Raw genomic sequence first — 17,365 nt, 5'->3', positions numbered from 1 at the left:
TGCGCCCCGCGCCAGCCCGCGGGCGGGGCCGTCCCTCGCCGGAAGTCGCAGCTGCGCCTGCTGCGGCGTCTGCCCAACTTGCGACCCGGCCAAGGGCCCTGGGCTGTGTGCCGTCTTCACTCCAGCTGCCCATCGCCGAGACTAGAGGGCAGACGGGGCTCGGGGGATAGGGACACGCAATCTAGCCACTGTCCTGCCTGTGACCCGGTCTCTCCCCCACCCGCCAACTGCAGGTAATTTCCCCGGTTCCCACGGCGCGCTCTCACGTGGGCCCTGGAACGCCTCCATTCATAGTTCTCTACTCCCGCTTTCAGGTGCCTTTCGCTTTTGAAACTCATTGGATCGCCTGTTACATATGGGACGTTTGGGGGTTCCTGGACTCTTAGACAGTTGGCCACCAATGAACGAAAAATAAGTCACTACTTCTATTTGGTTTATATTCAAGACCAAACACTTAATGATTACTTACTTTGCCAAAGATTCACTGTGATTTCCTTCAAGTCATTAGTTCTTAATCTTTTGGGGGGTGGGGTGGGGAGAAATGCACGGGATTCCTTTGAGAGCCATGACTTCCCCTAGAAAATTGCACACAGTTTTGCAAACAAGCTTCATGAGGTTCACAGACCCGGAAGCCAGGTTAAGAACTCCTACTTTAAACAAATGTTTGGCTTGGTTGGGTGGATAAAGAGGAAGATGTGTAGAGAAGGGGAGACAAATGCCAAAGGAAATACTGCCAGTAGAAAATGGCCAAATTACATTAATATGGAATGTTTGCATAAGTAAATTGACAAGGGAATGTTTTAATTTCCAGAAATCCCCTGCAAAACTTTTCAGAGAAAACTTTGTATCTTTTCCCAATCCTGCCCTGGTAAAATGGGGGATATCAGTACAAGTTTGAGGTTTTCTAAGTTGGGAAATGAACATAAAGACATCAATAAGCTGGACTCCAGAAAGCTCTGTCTAGGATTTTATTAGACTGCTTTTTTCCCAATATACCTGTATTGGAAGATTGAGACAAAAAGGCACAAACTCACATTAAATAAACAAGGTAATCTAATCAATTCTACAAAGTGTAGTTTGTAAAAGAAGTAGCACTAGGAACCAACCAAAATAAGTCAGGGAGTCCCAGTAGGGATTGTAAAAGGAGAACTTGGGAAGATATACATGTGCCCACGATACTGACCCTGTCCCTGACCTCTCTTCATGAGAAGGCCAGAGCCCAGCACCCCTCCTACAGAGGCACTGCTGCTTCCACTTGGGACTATGACCCTGGAAATCTAATGGAAGCAGCTGGTCTGAAGGGGCGTGGCACATGCTCAGGTACTACCCCTGGAGCTGAGCCTTTATCATAAGTCCCTTGAGTGCCAGTCAGTTTGGGGGTGGGTAAGGAAGGAAGGGGTTACTTAAAAGAAGCCAACACTGTTGCCCAGCAGCAACACCATCCATGGGGATGGAACAGACCAGGGACATCCCTCCTTTATGTTTATGTGGGTAAGAGCCTCAGCTCTTTCAAACTGGGGCAACAGATGGAGGTGGAGGAACCCCCACTAGAGCTCAAGTGATATGTGTGGATCTCAAAGAAGAGCTGAAGGAAGGATACTAACATCTGCTGACCCTCAAACCACATAAACAACTGTTTAGAATATCACAGTTTGTTTCTCCCAAGATAACCCACATCTGGACTTCACCTAATTGATGAATGAAGAAGGGAAATCTTTAAGCACAAATATAATTAATAGCTAATACAGAGCTTGTAGGAAAACATTTACATTTTTCTCCAGTAGGAATGCCTCTTCTCCAACTTTCCCAGTCAAATAAATGCTACCAGTAGTTGAGATGCTAATAATCAGCAGAAATGCCCCAGATTACCAAAGACCCCTCAAGGTGAGGAGACTAATACAGAGGAAATTGTCTGTGGCAGGACATCTCCCTGTTCCCAAAGCGACCTGGATGAAGGTCAGAGCTAACCATGCTGAGGGGTCTGAATCTGTCCTCCGCTGCCCCAGGAGGGCCACAGGGCAGCATCCAATAGGATGTCACAGGTGCAATCCTGCGAGAGACACTCCCTTATTGCACTTAGAAATGAGTAAGGCAAACACACTGACAAAAACAAGGATAAATTATCTCATTCCACTTCTTGCTTCCCCCAAAAGAGATCTGGTCTCTCTCATTAGCAGATGCACCCAGGCTAGCATGGGCTTGGATCAAGCCAACATACTTCACAAGGTTGGAGGAATGTCAGGTGACACCACAGCTATCTCAGATCCTCCCACTAGGAAGGCGTACTCGTACTCGGGTTCTGCCAAGTTGTAGGAAACTATGAAGCACTCAGCAGCTTTTATTTTTTATTCCCCTGCAGCCTGGACTCCTTAACCAGCTTGCTTTGGTAGAGTTCTGTACTACGATCACCACTTGTTTTTGATTGTCCAGGATAGAACTCAGCATGGGGACAGGATGAGCTGAGTTCTTGATCCCCAAATTCCTTTCCAGCAACTGGAGACAAGAGGGAACATGTTCTGCTGGAAGAAAGCTTTTTGCATGCTCATTTTGTGCAGCATGAAAAGATCAGGACTCTTACGTCCTAACCAGCCTCAAAGACAGAGGACAGGGATCTAAGAAAGCACAGAGAGAAGAGGATTATTGCTGAGTGGCAGCACCAACCCAAAAGGGAAGAGGAGCATGGACATACAGAGCTCCTCAGGGGTCAGACTGATCTGTATCTATGGGGTAGACTCACTTCTGAGGGCCACACTGGACAATTTCCTGTAGGTGGAGAGTCGATTGGGGTGTTCTGTAGGCTCTGCAGAGAGAGTCAGACAGAGTGGGCAACAGGAGGGCTGAGAATCCACAGGTGTTTCTAAGAATAGTGACCAGAGATGCAATGACTGGGGCAGGGGTTATTTGTATTTGTTAAATTTTCTTAAACAGAGACTGGCTAGGCCTTGGGTACCTCCATGATGCTTAGAGCACTCTAACAATGGGACACTGGGAGCAGAAGTCAGAGTTACAAAGCCACATTGCTATTCTGTGGAACTGTGGGGGGGGAAACTCTGTATTTCTAACTCATCTCCTCTCCCCAGGTGAGCACTCAAAATTGCAAAGATCTGCCCAGGAAGCAAAATACCTCAGTTTATCCCAAGGTTGAAAACAAATGAACGTAAATCATTTAAATCACCACATCACAAAAGGCAGCTATTTTGAAAGACTAAAAATGTCACTTGGAAATAAAGGTGGGGCACACAGAGAAATGGGTCGGAACACAGTGGAGAGAGAGGGAGGAGCTGTAAATACAGCAACCTACGCATATCTCAGAGGAGCGGGCTCCCGCACACACGGGCTTTGTAATACCAGACGGTCTATTTGTTTACAATATTAAAGGGCATCTAGAATTAGCTACAGTAAGGGATCGAAAGTTGCCTGAAGAATGGGCACAGAAAGGCTGCGTCCGAAGATGGCCTGTCACTCGGGAGGGTGGAGCTGCTGGGCCTTCCTGTTGACCACTGTCTTGCAAAACTAGAAGAGAAATGCAATTATTAAGGAGGCAACAGGGGAAAATAGAAACACGCTGTAAATCATCTTGAATGGGGGAATTTCAAAAGGAGGAAGGATGCCAGTCAGTGGGGAGGGGAGTGGGAGGAGAGAGGGCACGAAGCCTGAGTGGTGACCGAGGAGTTGGCATGGCAACAGTCCACTTAATCCGACCCCTCCATCTCCCAGAAGCTGCCTTAAGGGACATGGGGCAGGGAGAGAGAGCAGAGGTTTGTGTCACTGCTGGTGAGACCCTGGGCTTCATTAGCTCTTAATGCTAGAGGATGAGCTGTTTTTATTTGATAAACTGATGTTCTCTCAGAGCCTAACTGGGAGCAGGGCAGGTTTGCCATTCCATGACTGAGACTACTTTGAGCTGTTACAGTAACATGAGTGCAGGGCACTGAGGAACCATCGCTGGGAGCTAAGAGAAGGAAGGGGCTTGGGGAAGAGTAACAACATGAAACAAGGGACACCCCCTTCTGGCCCTATGATCTGGACAGAAACATTCTCCCAACATCTGAAAGATGCCACCGCTGATGAGAACAGCTACTTATTATGAGATTGGGGTTACAAAGAGGAAGAAAATGAAGCACCAGACACAAGAAAGGATGCTAAGAAAAGCTGTCTGGCCAGCAAGTTTTTTAAGGGAAGGGCAGGGAATGCCAGCATTTTAGGAGTTAGGAACTGGCTCTGGCATGGGAGGTGCAGGTTGTGCGTCAGCATGATGATGGTCACGTTGTGACAGGGGAAGAGTGATTAGCAGCAGATGAGCTCCACTTCCACGTCCACCGCCCCCACCTCCACTTCTTACCACCCTGTCCGTGTCTCTATCTGGGCAGTTCTTTGCAAAACATGTCCCTGAAATGTCCTAGTAGCCATAATCCCCTTCAGTGGAAGCCTGAGAGCTGTTTAGCAGGGGAGTCATCATCATTACTAGAGGGAAGGACAAGCAATAAAGTAGGTTTTCTGACTCCATTGTGAACTGCTGAGGCCTTGAGAACCCAAACTGATTTTAGCTTCTATGACATGCACACTGAGAAATTTGGTACATACAGTGCAGAGGGGGTAGGGGTGGCTTTAGTCATCTGCTGTCATTCCTTTCACTGGGTCCTTCTGTCTCATCTGGAACAGAAAAAGCAAGAAAAATTAAAGGCTCCTGCTGCTGATGGAACTGTATCACAAATACATCCCACCTTCTCAGTCCTGCCAATAGAGAGGGTGGAGCGTTTTTTGTGCACAAAGCAAAGAATCAGAAGGATGGAATTCTGCATACATACAGCCAAAGCCATACCATTAATACGTAGCTCTATGCCACTGGTGTCACCATCCATGATTTCTGTTTCTGTCCCGAGTTACAGCGTTGAGGTTTGTTCTTAAGCACCTCTCTGTTTCATTCACTCACTCATTCAACAAATAGTTATGAAGCATCACTTTTGTGCTAGGAATTTCTACAGGGCTGGGGATATTTAGCAGTGAACCAAAACAGACCAAGTGTCTCTTCAGGGAGCTTATATTCTGGGACAGGATGGGAGAACAGACACATGAATATATGTCAAGTGGAACTCAGGGCTGCTGGGCTAGAGAATGACTCTGAAGAAGTGCTGTTTCATAAGGTGGTTGTGGAAGCCTCTATGCGAGGTTTGAGCAGAGAGGGAGCAAATCCTCTGGCGCTCTGGGGGAGGAGCAGTCCAGGCAGAGAGAACAGTGATTCCCTTCCTGAGCTCTGCTTAAAGGTGAGCACAATGTGGTGTCAGAGTTGGGCACAGGGCTGCAGGGATGGAAAGTGCAGGGGGGTCATGGTACATTTAGTCAAAAATTCGAGATTTTTTTTAACATGATAGAATCTGCTGAGGATAGAGCACTGCCATATTTGTAAAAAACAACCCTGTGGGTGTAAGGTTGCAATTAGAAGCATTTGTACAAACATAATATATAAGACGGATAAAGAAATAACCATAGATATACATGTTCCCTAGCTCTACCCTATGACAAGGCCTGAGAGCAGTAGTACACCAATCGTCACGAGCACATCTGGCACCCAGATCGTGGTTTCTAAACGCTACTCTCCACCACACAGAACCAGGGCTCTTTGGAGATAATGGGCAATTACAGGGCTGGGTTAAGGAAAAAGACAAGAGAAGCCTGGAACACCTTGTGGTCAAGTGCATAACAGTAACCTCATCAGTAACTAGACAGAAAGGTATGGCACAATGAAAAGAACACCAAATCTGTGACATTCCGGCCTAAAATATATAAACTTGGTCTAATTGTACAGAAACATGAGACAAACCCAAATTGAAAGATTTTCTAGGCCAGGAGCAGTGGCTCAGGAATGTAATCCTAGCACTCTGGGAGGCCACGGTGGGAGGATTGCTTGAGGCCAGGAGTTTGAGACCAGCCTGAGCAACATAGCAAGACCCCGTCTCTACAAAAAATAGAAAAATTAGCCAGGCATGGTGGCGCATGCCTGTAGTCCCAGCTACCTGGGAGGCTGAGGCAGGAGGATTGCTTGAGCCCAGGAGTTTGAGGTTGCAGTGAGCTATGATGACACCACTGCACTCTAGCCTGGGCAACAGAGTGAGACTCTATCTCCAAAAAAAAAAAGAAAAAGTCATGCTACAAAATGATTATCCTATACCTTCAAAAACGTCAAGGTCATGGAAGTCCAGAAAAAACTGAGGAAGTGCACCAGGTTGAAAGAGACTAGAGAGCTGTGATGACTAGATGCAGCATGTGATCCTGGGTTGGTATCCTTTGCTCTACAGGAATGGAGTCTCTGCACAAAAGAAGTTCTTTGTAATCTTCTTGCCAATTTTCTGTAAGTTTGAAGATTTTTCAAAATAGAATTTTAAGAAAGGACAAAAACTTGCTCGCTAAATGTCTGCTCACTAATGACCATTTACATAAACTTTCAATAATCAGAGAATTTAATGTCGTGGAGCAAAGCTCCCTGGGCCTCAACTGGATCCTTATGTGCTCTCCAGGGCTCAGTGCCTTACTTTAATTTACTAATGCAAAGCCAGGTCCTGTTTTCCCACTGCTTGAACTAAGATGCAACTTCCTCCCAGGAAACACGATAGCTTCCACTACTGTCAGAGACACGGTCCCCCCACAGAGACTACCCCTGAAATAAAAATTGATTATTTCATAAGGAAATGCTCTAAGAATGCTTTATTTCCTATTTCCTGGGGCCTCTATGACATGAGGGATTTATCTGATGTTTTTGGTGTTCCTCAGATCCAGCCAGTGTAGGCTATATGTATATACACACACACATAGTTGAAGAAAATATGTGTATATGAAAATAGGAAAACAAACTCCAACTGTGGTTTTTGTTTATTTGTTTAAAACAGTAGTTTCCTCTAGGGAAGGAGGCCAGGGGTTGGAACAAAGGGACTTTTTATCTATTCATCTATTAATCTATTGGGACTTCTATTTTTAAATATTTTTCTATATATTTTAAAATAATTTTTAACTATTAAGTATGAAATACCCCTTTGATAAAAAAATAGTAAAAGTACTAATGTTAATATCCTGATTATGATATTGTACTGTAGTTTTGCAAGATGTTATCATTGGTGGAAACTGGGTAAAGGGTATATGGATCTTTCTACATCATTTCTTATAACTGCATGTGAATCTTACAATTATATAAAAATATGAAGTTCAATAAAAAAATAAAGCTGGTAAAAAAATCAGTTTAAAGCACTGAAAAGTAGTCACAAACCAATTAGCATTCCTGACGGAACACAGGTATGAAGTATGTGGGATTATTTTTAGAATCTTTTTAGAAAACCACTCTCATTATAAATAGGTACAGCCCTTTGGGAAAGAAATTTGGCAATAAATAACAACAAGAGCTTCTCATGACCAGGAAATGGAGGCCAAAAAAAATAATAATAACAAAACCAAGAGCCTTAAATTCTTTAATTCCATTTGTGGGGATTTATCCTAAGAAAATAATCCTAATTACCAAAAAAACAAAACAAAACCCCCAAAACAAAAACCTGAGTGCACAAAGATTTTTATCACAGTGAGAACATAGAAATAAGATTAAGGAAAATCTGGCCAGGCACAATGACTCACGCCTGTAATTCTGGCACTCTGGGAGGCCGAGGTGGGAGGATCACTTGAGGTCAGGAGTTTGAGACCAGCCTGACCAAGAGCAAGATCCCATCTCTACTAATAATAGAAAAATCAGCCCGGTGTCATGGTGCACGCCTGTAGTCCCAGCTACTCGGGAGGCTGAGGCAGGAGGATCGCTTGAGCCCAGGAGTTTGAGGTTGCTGTGAGCTAGACTGACACCACGGCACTCTACTCAGGGCAACAGAGTGAGACTCTGTCTCAAAAAGAAAAAAAAAAAAAAGACAAAGATTAAGGAGAATCCAGCAGAGGTAATGATAGAGTGCAGAGCAACACATGTTGCAGTCATAAACATGTATGTAAAGAAAGTGTTTTAGCGAGAAATACTTTGCTATAATGTTCAGAGAAAAAAGTTAGATAACCAGCCCGTATATGTTGATCATAACTAAGTAAAAGTGTGTAGACAGACTTAGAAAATGTACAAAAATGGCTGGGCATGATGGCTCATGCCTGTAATCCGAGCACTTTGGGACTATGAGGCAGGAGGATCGTTTGAGCCCAAGAGTTTAGTTACAAGGAGCTATGATGATGCCACTGCATTCCAGCCTGGGCAGCAGAGCAAGACCCTGTCTCAAAAAAAAGAGGTTATGAGAAAGTCAGGCACATTCACATCCAAGCATATGGACAGGGAAACCAGCTGTGAAGAGGCTCAGAGACAGCCCCTAAGGTGGGCCAGCTAAGCAAGGGTGTCACATAATTTCTCAGCTCCATCACAAATGGCCAAGTCCAGAACGGATAGGCTGTGGAGGGACCAGGGAAATCATGGAGCCAAGAAGGACTTAGAAAGGAAGACCCACAAGGGAAGCCTGCGCAAGAAAATAATGCAGAATGCCACCCTGAGCAACATAGCAAGACCCCATCCCTTAAAAAAAAAAAAAATTTAGCCAGGCGTGGTGTTATGAGTCTATAGTCCCAGCTACTGGGGAGGATGAAGCAGGAGGATTACTTGAGTCCAGAAATTTGATGGTGCAGTGAGCTGTGATGATGCCACTGAACTCTAGCCTGGGCAATAGAGCAAGACCCTGTCTCCAAAGAAAGGGGGGAAAAAAAAAAATTCTGCAGAATTTTAATCATGTACTCTGACACACAGAATCTTTGCTGTTTTTCAACAAATGTTCCAGACTCCAGTAAATAGGAAAACAAGTTTTCTTTTAAAAAAAAAAAAAAAAATTTTTTTTTTTTTTTTTTTTTTGAGACAGTCTTGCTCTATCATCCAAGCTGGAGTGCAGTGGCCTCATCATACTCACTGCACCCTCAAACTCCTGGGCTCAAGTGATCCTCCTGCCTCAGCCTCCTGAGTAGCTGGGACTACAGGAGTGCGACAAAACACCTGGCTAATTTTTTCTATTTTTGTCTTGCTCAGGCTGGTTTCAAACTCCTGGCCTCAAGTGATCCTTTCATCTCAGCCTCCCAGAGTGCTAGGATTATAGGTGTGAGCCACTGTGCCCAGCCAAATTTTCTTATAATTTTTAAAATGAACTCTCTTTTCCCATTCTCATTATCTACAGAGTTAATGGCCAAAGCCCACGAGGTATTTGTTCAGTAAACTACAAAGTACCCTTAATTTCTCTGAGCCTCAGTTTCTGTATCTATAACACTAACACCTATGTTATAGGTTGCCGTGAGAATTGATGACATAATACGGTGAAACTCTTACCACATATTATGACAGGCATACAGTAAGACCTCAATAAATGTTAGCTTCTATTAATAATAAAGATATTTTTATTACCACATATTCAGGAGATAGTGAACTCCCCATCACAGGTGGTAATCAAGCATAGGCTGGTAGGGGAGCTGTTTAGAGGACTCGAGCACTGAAGGTACAATTGGACCAAATGACCTTTAAGGTACTTCCTTCCAATTTTGAGATTATGAGCCTCATAAAAGAGCAAGCACATGGGAGAAGGAGAAAAAAGGGAAGAGGGGGGACGACAGAGAGAAAGAAACTGCTCTCCTACAGGCACATATTTTCTGACATTTTTCTTTTTAGGGCAAAGAACTAATCTCTTGATCCCTTGTTTCTCAAATCTTTGAGCCTCATCCAAGAACAGTGGGTCTACCCCTCACAGGGACTAGAGTTACAGCAGTGGTCACTATGGCCTGCTAGTGACCCCTTATAACTCACAAAAAAATCTGCTGGCACTGGACTACTATGCATTGGTTTAAAGAATAGCAGTCATAATTCTTATTGCAAACTTGCAGTTAATCATGGCAGACTGAATACATGAATTTATCACTATTCCTCCTTAAAATACACTACAATGACAGGAATAGAAAAGATAGAAAACCATGAAGAAAACAGCAGCTAAAAGATGGTAACAACATCCTGGAAGATGGAAAAAGGGCAGAAGAGTTAGTAACTCGTTTGCAGAGCAGCAGAAGCTGAAACCTAAGTACCTGTGCGGATAGGAAGCCAAGAAGGAGCAGACCAATTTGTGCTGCAGGTTCTCCAAGGGCTCAAGAACTAGAAGCACCGGGACCTCTGAAGGTGGCAGTGCCAGCTAGGGTTGAAAACTGGTGACTTGTTTCAAAGTCCAAATAGCAAACATTTGGGCCCCAGCATTCCCTCCTCCTGCTCTGGAGGTCAAGCGACCACCCCATTTCCTGCCAGGGCAAAAGGCAGAAAGTTCATTCTCTGAAGTTGCTGAGGGAAGCCTGAACTCAGGACCCCAGCCTCTGCTAGAAGCAAGGCAGGCACGCTGCAGAATGAGGGGATTAAGTCAAAGCTAACCAATGGCATGGTGATCCCACCAGGACCCTTCCCCAGTTTGGCCCCCAGAATGCTGGCTGCCTATCCCCCCAAGCAAGAGACTGGGGAGTCCCCTCTAGGCAAAATGAGCAGCCCCTCCGCAAAGACTAAGAGTCCTGAAGCAGGGGTTCCCCACTGTAACTACCTGACTGTCCTGCAATGACACCACCTACTCACTGGAGGAAAGCACGTAACATGAAACACAGAGTCCAACACAAATGGGACAAAGGAGCCCAGAGGAAACAGATTATTCAGGGAGCAGAGAGAAACCTCAAAAAACGAAAACTGCAGCTTCAGAAAAGGAAGATAATGCATGTAGAAAAAGGATATAGATGTATTAATAAAGAACACAGAAGAAGAAATGCTTAAAAAAGATGAACAGAAGAGAGAGAAGTTAACATTGGAAAAAATCTCCCAGAAAGCAGACTAAAAGAAAGAAAATGTAAGAAAATTAGAGGGTCAATTGATGGGGTCCAACTTCTGACTAATAAAAATTCTAGAAAGAACAAAGAAAACAGTGGGGAGAAAATTATCAGATAAATAATACAAAGACATTTTTTCCAGGACTGAACAGACCTTTTGATTTAAAGTACCCAACAAGTGGGAGCAAAATGACTGAGAATGGAGCAACACCAATCACAGTATTGTGCAACACAGACCACACACCAGCCAGACCAGACCATCTATGTGAAGACTCATCCCCGCAAAGAACCTCAAGGGGCTGCTTCTCAGTGGGTGGGACTGAAGGGGGCAGCTTTTTTCTCATCAGCTGGGGATGCCGAGTTTTAAAACTACAAAAATAGGCCGGGCGCGGTGGCTCACGCCTGTAATCCTAGCACTCTGGGAGGCCGAGGCGGGTGGATTGCTCAAGGTCAGAAGTTCGAGACCAGCCTGAGCGAGACCCCGTCTCTACTAAAAATAGAAAGACATTATATGGACACCTAAAAATCTATATAGAAAAAATTAGCCGGGCATAGTGGCGCATGCCTGTAGTCCCAGCTACTCGGGAGGCTGAGGCAGTAGGATCGCTTAAGCCCAGGAGTTTGAGGTTGCTGTGAGCTAAGCTGACGCCACGGCACTCACTCTAGCCTGGGCAACAAAGTGAGACTCTGTCTCAACAAAAAAAAAAACAAAACAAAAAAAAAAAAACTACAAAAATAAAACTTTGATAAAACAAATATATTTTTAGACAGAGGAAAAAAAAAGATAAGTGAGCCAAGGGTATAATAGTTAGCATACAAAAGTCCTATACAGTTGCTAAAGAGGTCAAAACATGTGCCAGAATGACATGGATTTGGTTTTGCTTTCTCTTCCACTGCAAATTAGTTTTCAAATTCTAATTCCAAAGTTTCTTGCATTTGCAGTTATCCCGGAGGACAGTGATCATCTAAGCTTTCAGCATGTTCCTCCATGGGATGGAGAAATATTAAAAAGGCGGTGGGGGGTGGGGGGGGGGAGAGTAAAAAAGAATCCCTAACTCTGAGGGCTCTCAAATTTTGGATATGAGGAAAGCAGATCCAGTAGATCCTCTGGAGAGTTCTTCCAGCTCTAAGAATTTGAATTCTACCCAAAGAGCAAAATGTGGTCAGCAAATACTTCCATGAACCCCAATGTACTTTATGACGGCCTTTGTCAGGCAGTGGGTGGGTGAAGCCCCAGGCTTCTCCGTGTTCCTCCATTTGGTAACTTTTTTCCTTTCTTTTTGTCAGGACTAGGGTGACCAAAAGACTCAGGCCTCTCTCTTACACAGTCAGAATCAGCAGAGCCCTGGACATTGAGGTCTACGGCTTCCTAGGGATCCTGAGCAGAAGAATCAGGGATCATGCCCCAAATCCTGCCACTTCACTGCCAAATGTAGCTGAACGAACAACCCAAACATCTGCCTTCAACAGGAACTAACTCAGTACAGCACTTCCCGGTGAGTTTGCCCAGGAAGAGTGTCATCCTGGATGGTAAAAACAGTTCCCTGCAGGGAGCATCTGTGCAGCACAGAGCACAGCAGGCACGCAAGCCCGCTCTCACCCCAGCCCTGCAGGAGAGCTGGGCAAGGTCACTGCAAAGCAGTGCCTCTGTGGACACTCGGGCTCCACGCCAAACCCCACCCGGGGCAAGGAGGGAGAAATGGCTGCTCTTCTGAAACAGAGCTTCCTGCCTTACTTTATTTTTAGCCCCAAGAGGGCAGGAGGGCCCCAAACGGCATTTAGAGGGAGGAGTAGAGGTGAGTAAGAGCTACAGGGCCGTAGAGCCCTGGGCCCTTACCCTCTATCACCTAGGCACAGCAGCCATGAGCTGTCAGAGCCTCCTCTTCCTCATCTGAGGGTGGGGCTCACAAGGCCTCTTCCCAGGATGCTATGAAGATTGCATTGAAATTGCATATGTAAAAGCCCTTAGAATGGTGCCTAGCACACAGTGAATGCAGGAATGTTATTTACTGACAATCTCCTCCCAGTAGTCCTCTCAGGGAAGCACCCCCAACTGAGGCAGGAGGAGTGCTGGGTCTTCAGGTGCCCACAGAGCAGATAGCCTTCCTTCTGGGATCCATGCCAAGGCCAAAAAAAAAAAAAAATTCCAAGCTCTAAAAATAGCTCAAAACCACCATATAGAGCAGTCAGCTCCTACGTGTGCTGCTGCTATCCTCTGTGGGTGATGTGCACGGTATTCACAGATCAGCCCAGCCTGCCTCCTCCCAGGGTCACCTCCAACTCTGCGGCCCAGCACAGTCTCCCCCACCTGGCTCTCAAGACTCACTGCAGCGGCTGCATTACTCACTTGGCATTTGGCACATACTGCTGTCTTTGTCTCTGAATATACCAAGACTTCTACAGAATGAAAAATTCAAGAGCACAGGCTATTTTCTTCCTTAGAGTTCCCGTATTGCCTAGTATTATACCCTATCCATAGCAGACACGGCCATGTGCCTAGAACTATAGGACAGTGGTCTCAGGGAAGTGCCCCAGCACGACAGTCTCTTTAATATTCACATGAGAGCCCCGGAGCCTCCTGTGGATCCCACTTACCTCATCCAGCTGTCTCTTCGTCTCTTCTTCCATCCTTCGAATGTCGTCCATGGTCAGGTCAACCCACTTATCAAGCCAGCAGAACAGCTGCCTGTGAAAGTTTGTAAACAGACGCTTCTCTTGCTATAAAAAGGAGGGAACCAAGTTAGCACCCAGAAGGTGAAGGCCACTGCTACAGCTGTCCCCCCCGGGATCTCTGTGCTAACACCCACACTTTACTGGGGAAGTGGGGAGTACTGATGCCTGGCTGGCTTCTCTGGATCAGACATTGGTCAGTGACCTTTGCCTTCACATGTATGGCTTCAAGTAGGAGGGAGCTGCCAAGAGAGGATGGGTGCCTACCTCACAGGCAGGCCCTTTGCCCAAAATACTACAGGACAGGTAGCCCAGGAGCTCCTATGCAAGCCAAGGCCCCAAAACAACTGCCAAATTTCATCCTTGTTTCTGGTGCCCGATGCCAGCTTAAAACTGGCCAGTAGCTGTGAAATGTGGCCAAAGAGTGAGGTTTCTAACACATCAGAGAATTAAAAGGCTATAAAACTCCTTAGGTCTGCCCAGTGGAGTAATTCAGGATACTAGGAAATTTGGCTCACAGTACCTCTTGCCTTTTGGCTTCAAGAAAAGAAAGACTGAGTGTTTTATTTGTAGTTCAATCATAGCAAGTCCCTTCCTGTTTCCTTCTTTTGCCTCGGTTTCCTTCCCTGCCACATGTGGTGTCCCTGGATGGACAGCATTAAACTGTAAGACAGTTAAGTGCAAGGGGAGGTAGGGGTCTGGGAAACCAAATTGTGAAGTATTCTAACATTGGCAACCCTACGATACAGGTCAGGTGGGTTGTATGAGCTTCCCTTGTTGGGCAAAACACCGCCCCACCAACACACACACACACACAGGTCACTGGGAAGGCGTCACCCTGGTTACTTACCTTATGTATAAAGTTTTCCACTTTGTTCTGCAGGCCCCACCACTTAAACTTGACAGTAACGAGTTTGTATGCACACATATATGGGCAGTCTTTCTGATTTAGAAGTTCTTGCTGCATTAGAAACAGACCCACAGGCAGGCAGGTAACTAAGAGGGCAGACCTCAGGCCGTCCCTCAGCCCAGCCCCAGCCATTCCCCTCCTCCACCGGGTAAGGCCCACCCACACCGTGCCCGGCCCCCTGGCGGTGAGGCTGTGAACTGCACCTTCCAATTGGGGCCCAAGGGTCCTCGGCCTGTTTTGATAGATTTAAATTTTGCTGGGTCTTCCTCTGACTTGTAATCCTGAGAGATGTTGTGGAATTGGGGTTGGAGGAGAAGGGTGGGGGGAAAGAGAAGGGAAAACAGATTTTTCATTAGCATACACTTCATACTAGTTCTTGATGCTGCAGGCATAGAGCAAATATGGGAAAATGTTATAAACAAGATGTAGAGCTGTTTACATTTGCCTCAGAGGAGAGTTCTGTGTGATTTTCTCTGCCAGGGTTTGCTTTCAGTTTTACCAGTGTGAAGTATCACCAGACTGTCTGAGCAGACACATATTTCCAGTGTTTAAGACAGAGATTTTATATGTTCATAATGGTGGCAAGTAAAAAATAAATATATATATATAAAAAAAAAAGACAGAGATTTTGAACCTGGGGTGAGCATCGAAATCACCAGGGAAGATTCTTTCAAAATTTCTGGGCCACACCACCTAAAACTCAGTGAATAAGAATATCTTGAGGTGAAGGCAGCCTGGATTTTTTTTTTTTAAATCTCTGCAGGTGATTATAAAATACTATCAGAGCTGAGAATAACTGGCTGTCATTCCTGATATCTTCTAGTATAATCTCCCTGTGGCTTGTTTCAATGAAATCATTATTAGAAATGTTCAGTGTATAGAACCTGTCCACTACTGGTCAGTCTCACTTCACTGATTTATAATGCAGTCAATTCTGTGTTAATCAACCACAACAAAAGTTTAATTTTCAGCTGGCCTACATTAACTAATGTAGGCTCAGGAAAAGCAAACTCATTATAGCATCTACTTAACAAAAATAACGAAGATAATACATCTCTTTCTCTCTCTCTCACACACACACCCTCTCTCTCTTTCAAGTATTTCCTAAAGCTAAGGAGATTATTTCCGTGTGCTTTAGAAAAATAAGCCTCCCCCACCATTGCTTCCCTCCACTCAAATGTAACAACCAGAGCTGACAAAATACTTAAAAAGCAAACTTTTTGTTTGAGAAATAATTGGGTATGTTCAGTTTGAGAAAATTCATCAAGCTGCACACTTATGATATATTCATTTTGCTGTATGTGTTATACTTCAGTAAAAAGTTTTTTTGAAAAATCCACTAACCTTTTGACATTGGGGGTAGGGATATTAGGCAAGGAAGCCCAAGATGGTTTTCTTATCTTTTTGGAAATACACAAATAAAAATATTAATATCTTAAGTGTACAGACTGACCAAAGGACAGAGGTATCACACTCACGGGATACAAGGAGCAAACATTTATTCCCTATCAATGGGCAGAGAGTTAAATTCCTATCTCCTAATCCCAACAAGGCCTCTGTCCAACAAGAACAGTCATGAATGAGGGGGAATTTAATCCTCTTATTCCTTGAACAGATAATTCCTGGGAGCATTAACAGTGAGCAAGCAAGTCAGATCTGGTCCCTGTTCTCACCAAGCTTCTGGTCTAGCTGTGGACTGTCCTTTTCCAGGCACCTGCTGCAATGTTTGTTACTCTAAAAAGCTACCACCAACTTCTTGAAGGACCTGTCTTTTCATATATTCTCACCTGGGACCCAGAGAACCTCAGAGAGTATTCCAAACACAACAGGCAGGCAATAAATGTTTTTTTAAATACTGGGTTGGAAAAATAAATTTGGGAACTAGTCTCTGATTTTTGAGGCTAAGCATCCTTTCAAACTACCCCACCACCTACAGCACCTACATTGTCCAGTAATAATTTCCAGAGGCCAAAGAAGAGACACAAATTTAGCCCACTATTTTTGTGGTAGTATTCCCACCTCAAGACAAGGGAACTCCTAATACTAACTTTAAAATAAAACAAACAGTGCACACCAGAGAGAACTTCCTTTTGAGCCAAACTGGGTATGGTTCCTAGGTTTCTCTAATACGTAGAAGTCATTTTTGCATCTCGAAGGCCACCCACATCTTAAAATAGTTCCTACCTTGCTAAGTACTTGGCTTCGATCTGCAATGTCTATATATATGGCTTCCACATGTTTCCATGCCTCGGGATCCAGTTTATGCACCTGCAGGAAGAAGGGAGACCACTGTGCAGTTTTTTGTAAGCTACAAAGCACCCTTTACCCAGAATGGACACCTAGGAATGGCTATTTCTATAGTCATACGTATGAGATTCCTACTGGTAAAGAATTATATGCAAAATTACCCAAAGGAATGAGAGAATGGCTTTTTCTTTTTTTTAAGAGACAGGATCTCGCTATATTGCCCAAGCTGGAGTGCGGTGTCTACTCACAGGTATGACTATAGTGCATTATAGCCTCGAACTTCTTGGCTCAAGCAATCCTCCTGCCTCAGCCACCTGAATAGCTGGGACTATAGGCACGTGCCCCTGTACCCAGCTGGATCTTAAGTAGACATAAATTTGAGAACAAATGCTCTGGTTTTTCAGGCTAAGTACCATTTCTACAGGTCAAAACCCCCAGGGCTATGTATAGCACTTACATTGTTTCCACACGTTGCCCTTTGTAAAGACTGTAAACACTTCTGGAGATGCTGCCTGCTTAGCTATATGCTGCTTATTCTGAACAGGTTGTACATGCACATAATACAAAATTATGATACAAATTCAAAATGTACAAAAAGATACAATAAAGAGTAACTCTTCCTCTTGCTTGTTCCTCAGTCCCCACTCTAGTAACAGCCACTGCTGCCAGATTCTATACACATTCAAACAC

General features: G+C 44.6%; 1 protein-coding gene across 1 annotated transcript in view; it reads right to left on the bottom strand.

The window, feature by feature from the left end:
• Nucleotides 1-642: 642 nt before the first annotated feature.
• The window catches only part of PITPNA (phosphatidylinositol transfer protein alpha), a 38,322-nt gene continuing 21,599 nt past the window's right edge, over nt 643-17,365 (bottom strand). Inside the window, exons 7-12 of the mRNA XM_069482175.1 lie at nt 16,613-16,696; nt 14,632-14,709; nt 14,369-14,479; nt 13,444-13,566; nt 4,585-4,653; nt 643-3,513 (exon numbers count right to left, since the gene is read on the bottom strand). Of these exons, the coding sequence (XP_069338276.1) occupies nt 4,609-4,653; nt 13,444-13,566; nt 14,369-14,479; nt 14,632-14,709; nt 16,613-16,696 (441 nt within the window). The 3' untranslated portion in view covers nt 643-3,513; nt 4,585-4,608. The remainder of the gene's footprint in view (nt 3,514-4,584; nt 4,654-13,443; nt 13,567-14,368; nt 14,480-14,631; nt 14,710-16,612; nt 16,697-17,365) is intronic.

The sequence above is a fragment of the Eulemur rufifrons genome, chromosome 9, assembly GCF_041146395.1.
Source record: "Eulemur rufifrons isolate Redbay chromosome 9, OSU_ERuf_1, whole genome shotgun sequence".
Lineage (NCBI taxonomy): Eukaryota > Metazoa > Chordata > Mammalia > Primates > Lemuridae > Eulemur > Eulemur rufifrons.
Note: the sequence above shows the minus strand (reverse complement) of the source record. Positions and strands in the feature narration are given on the sequence as shown.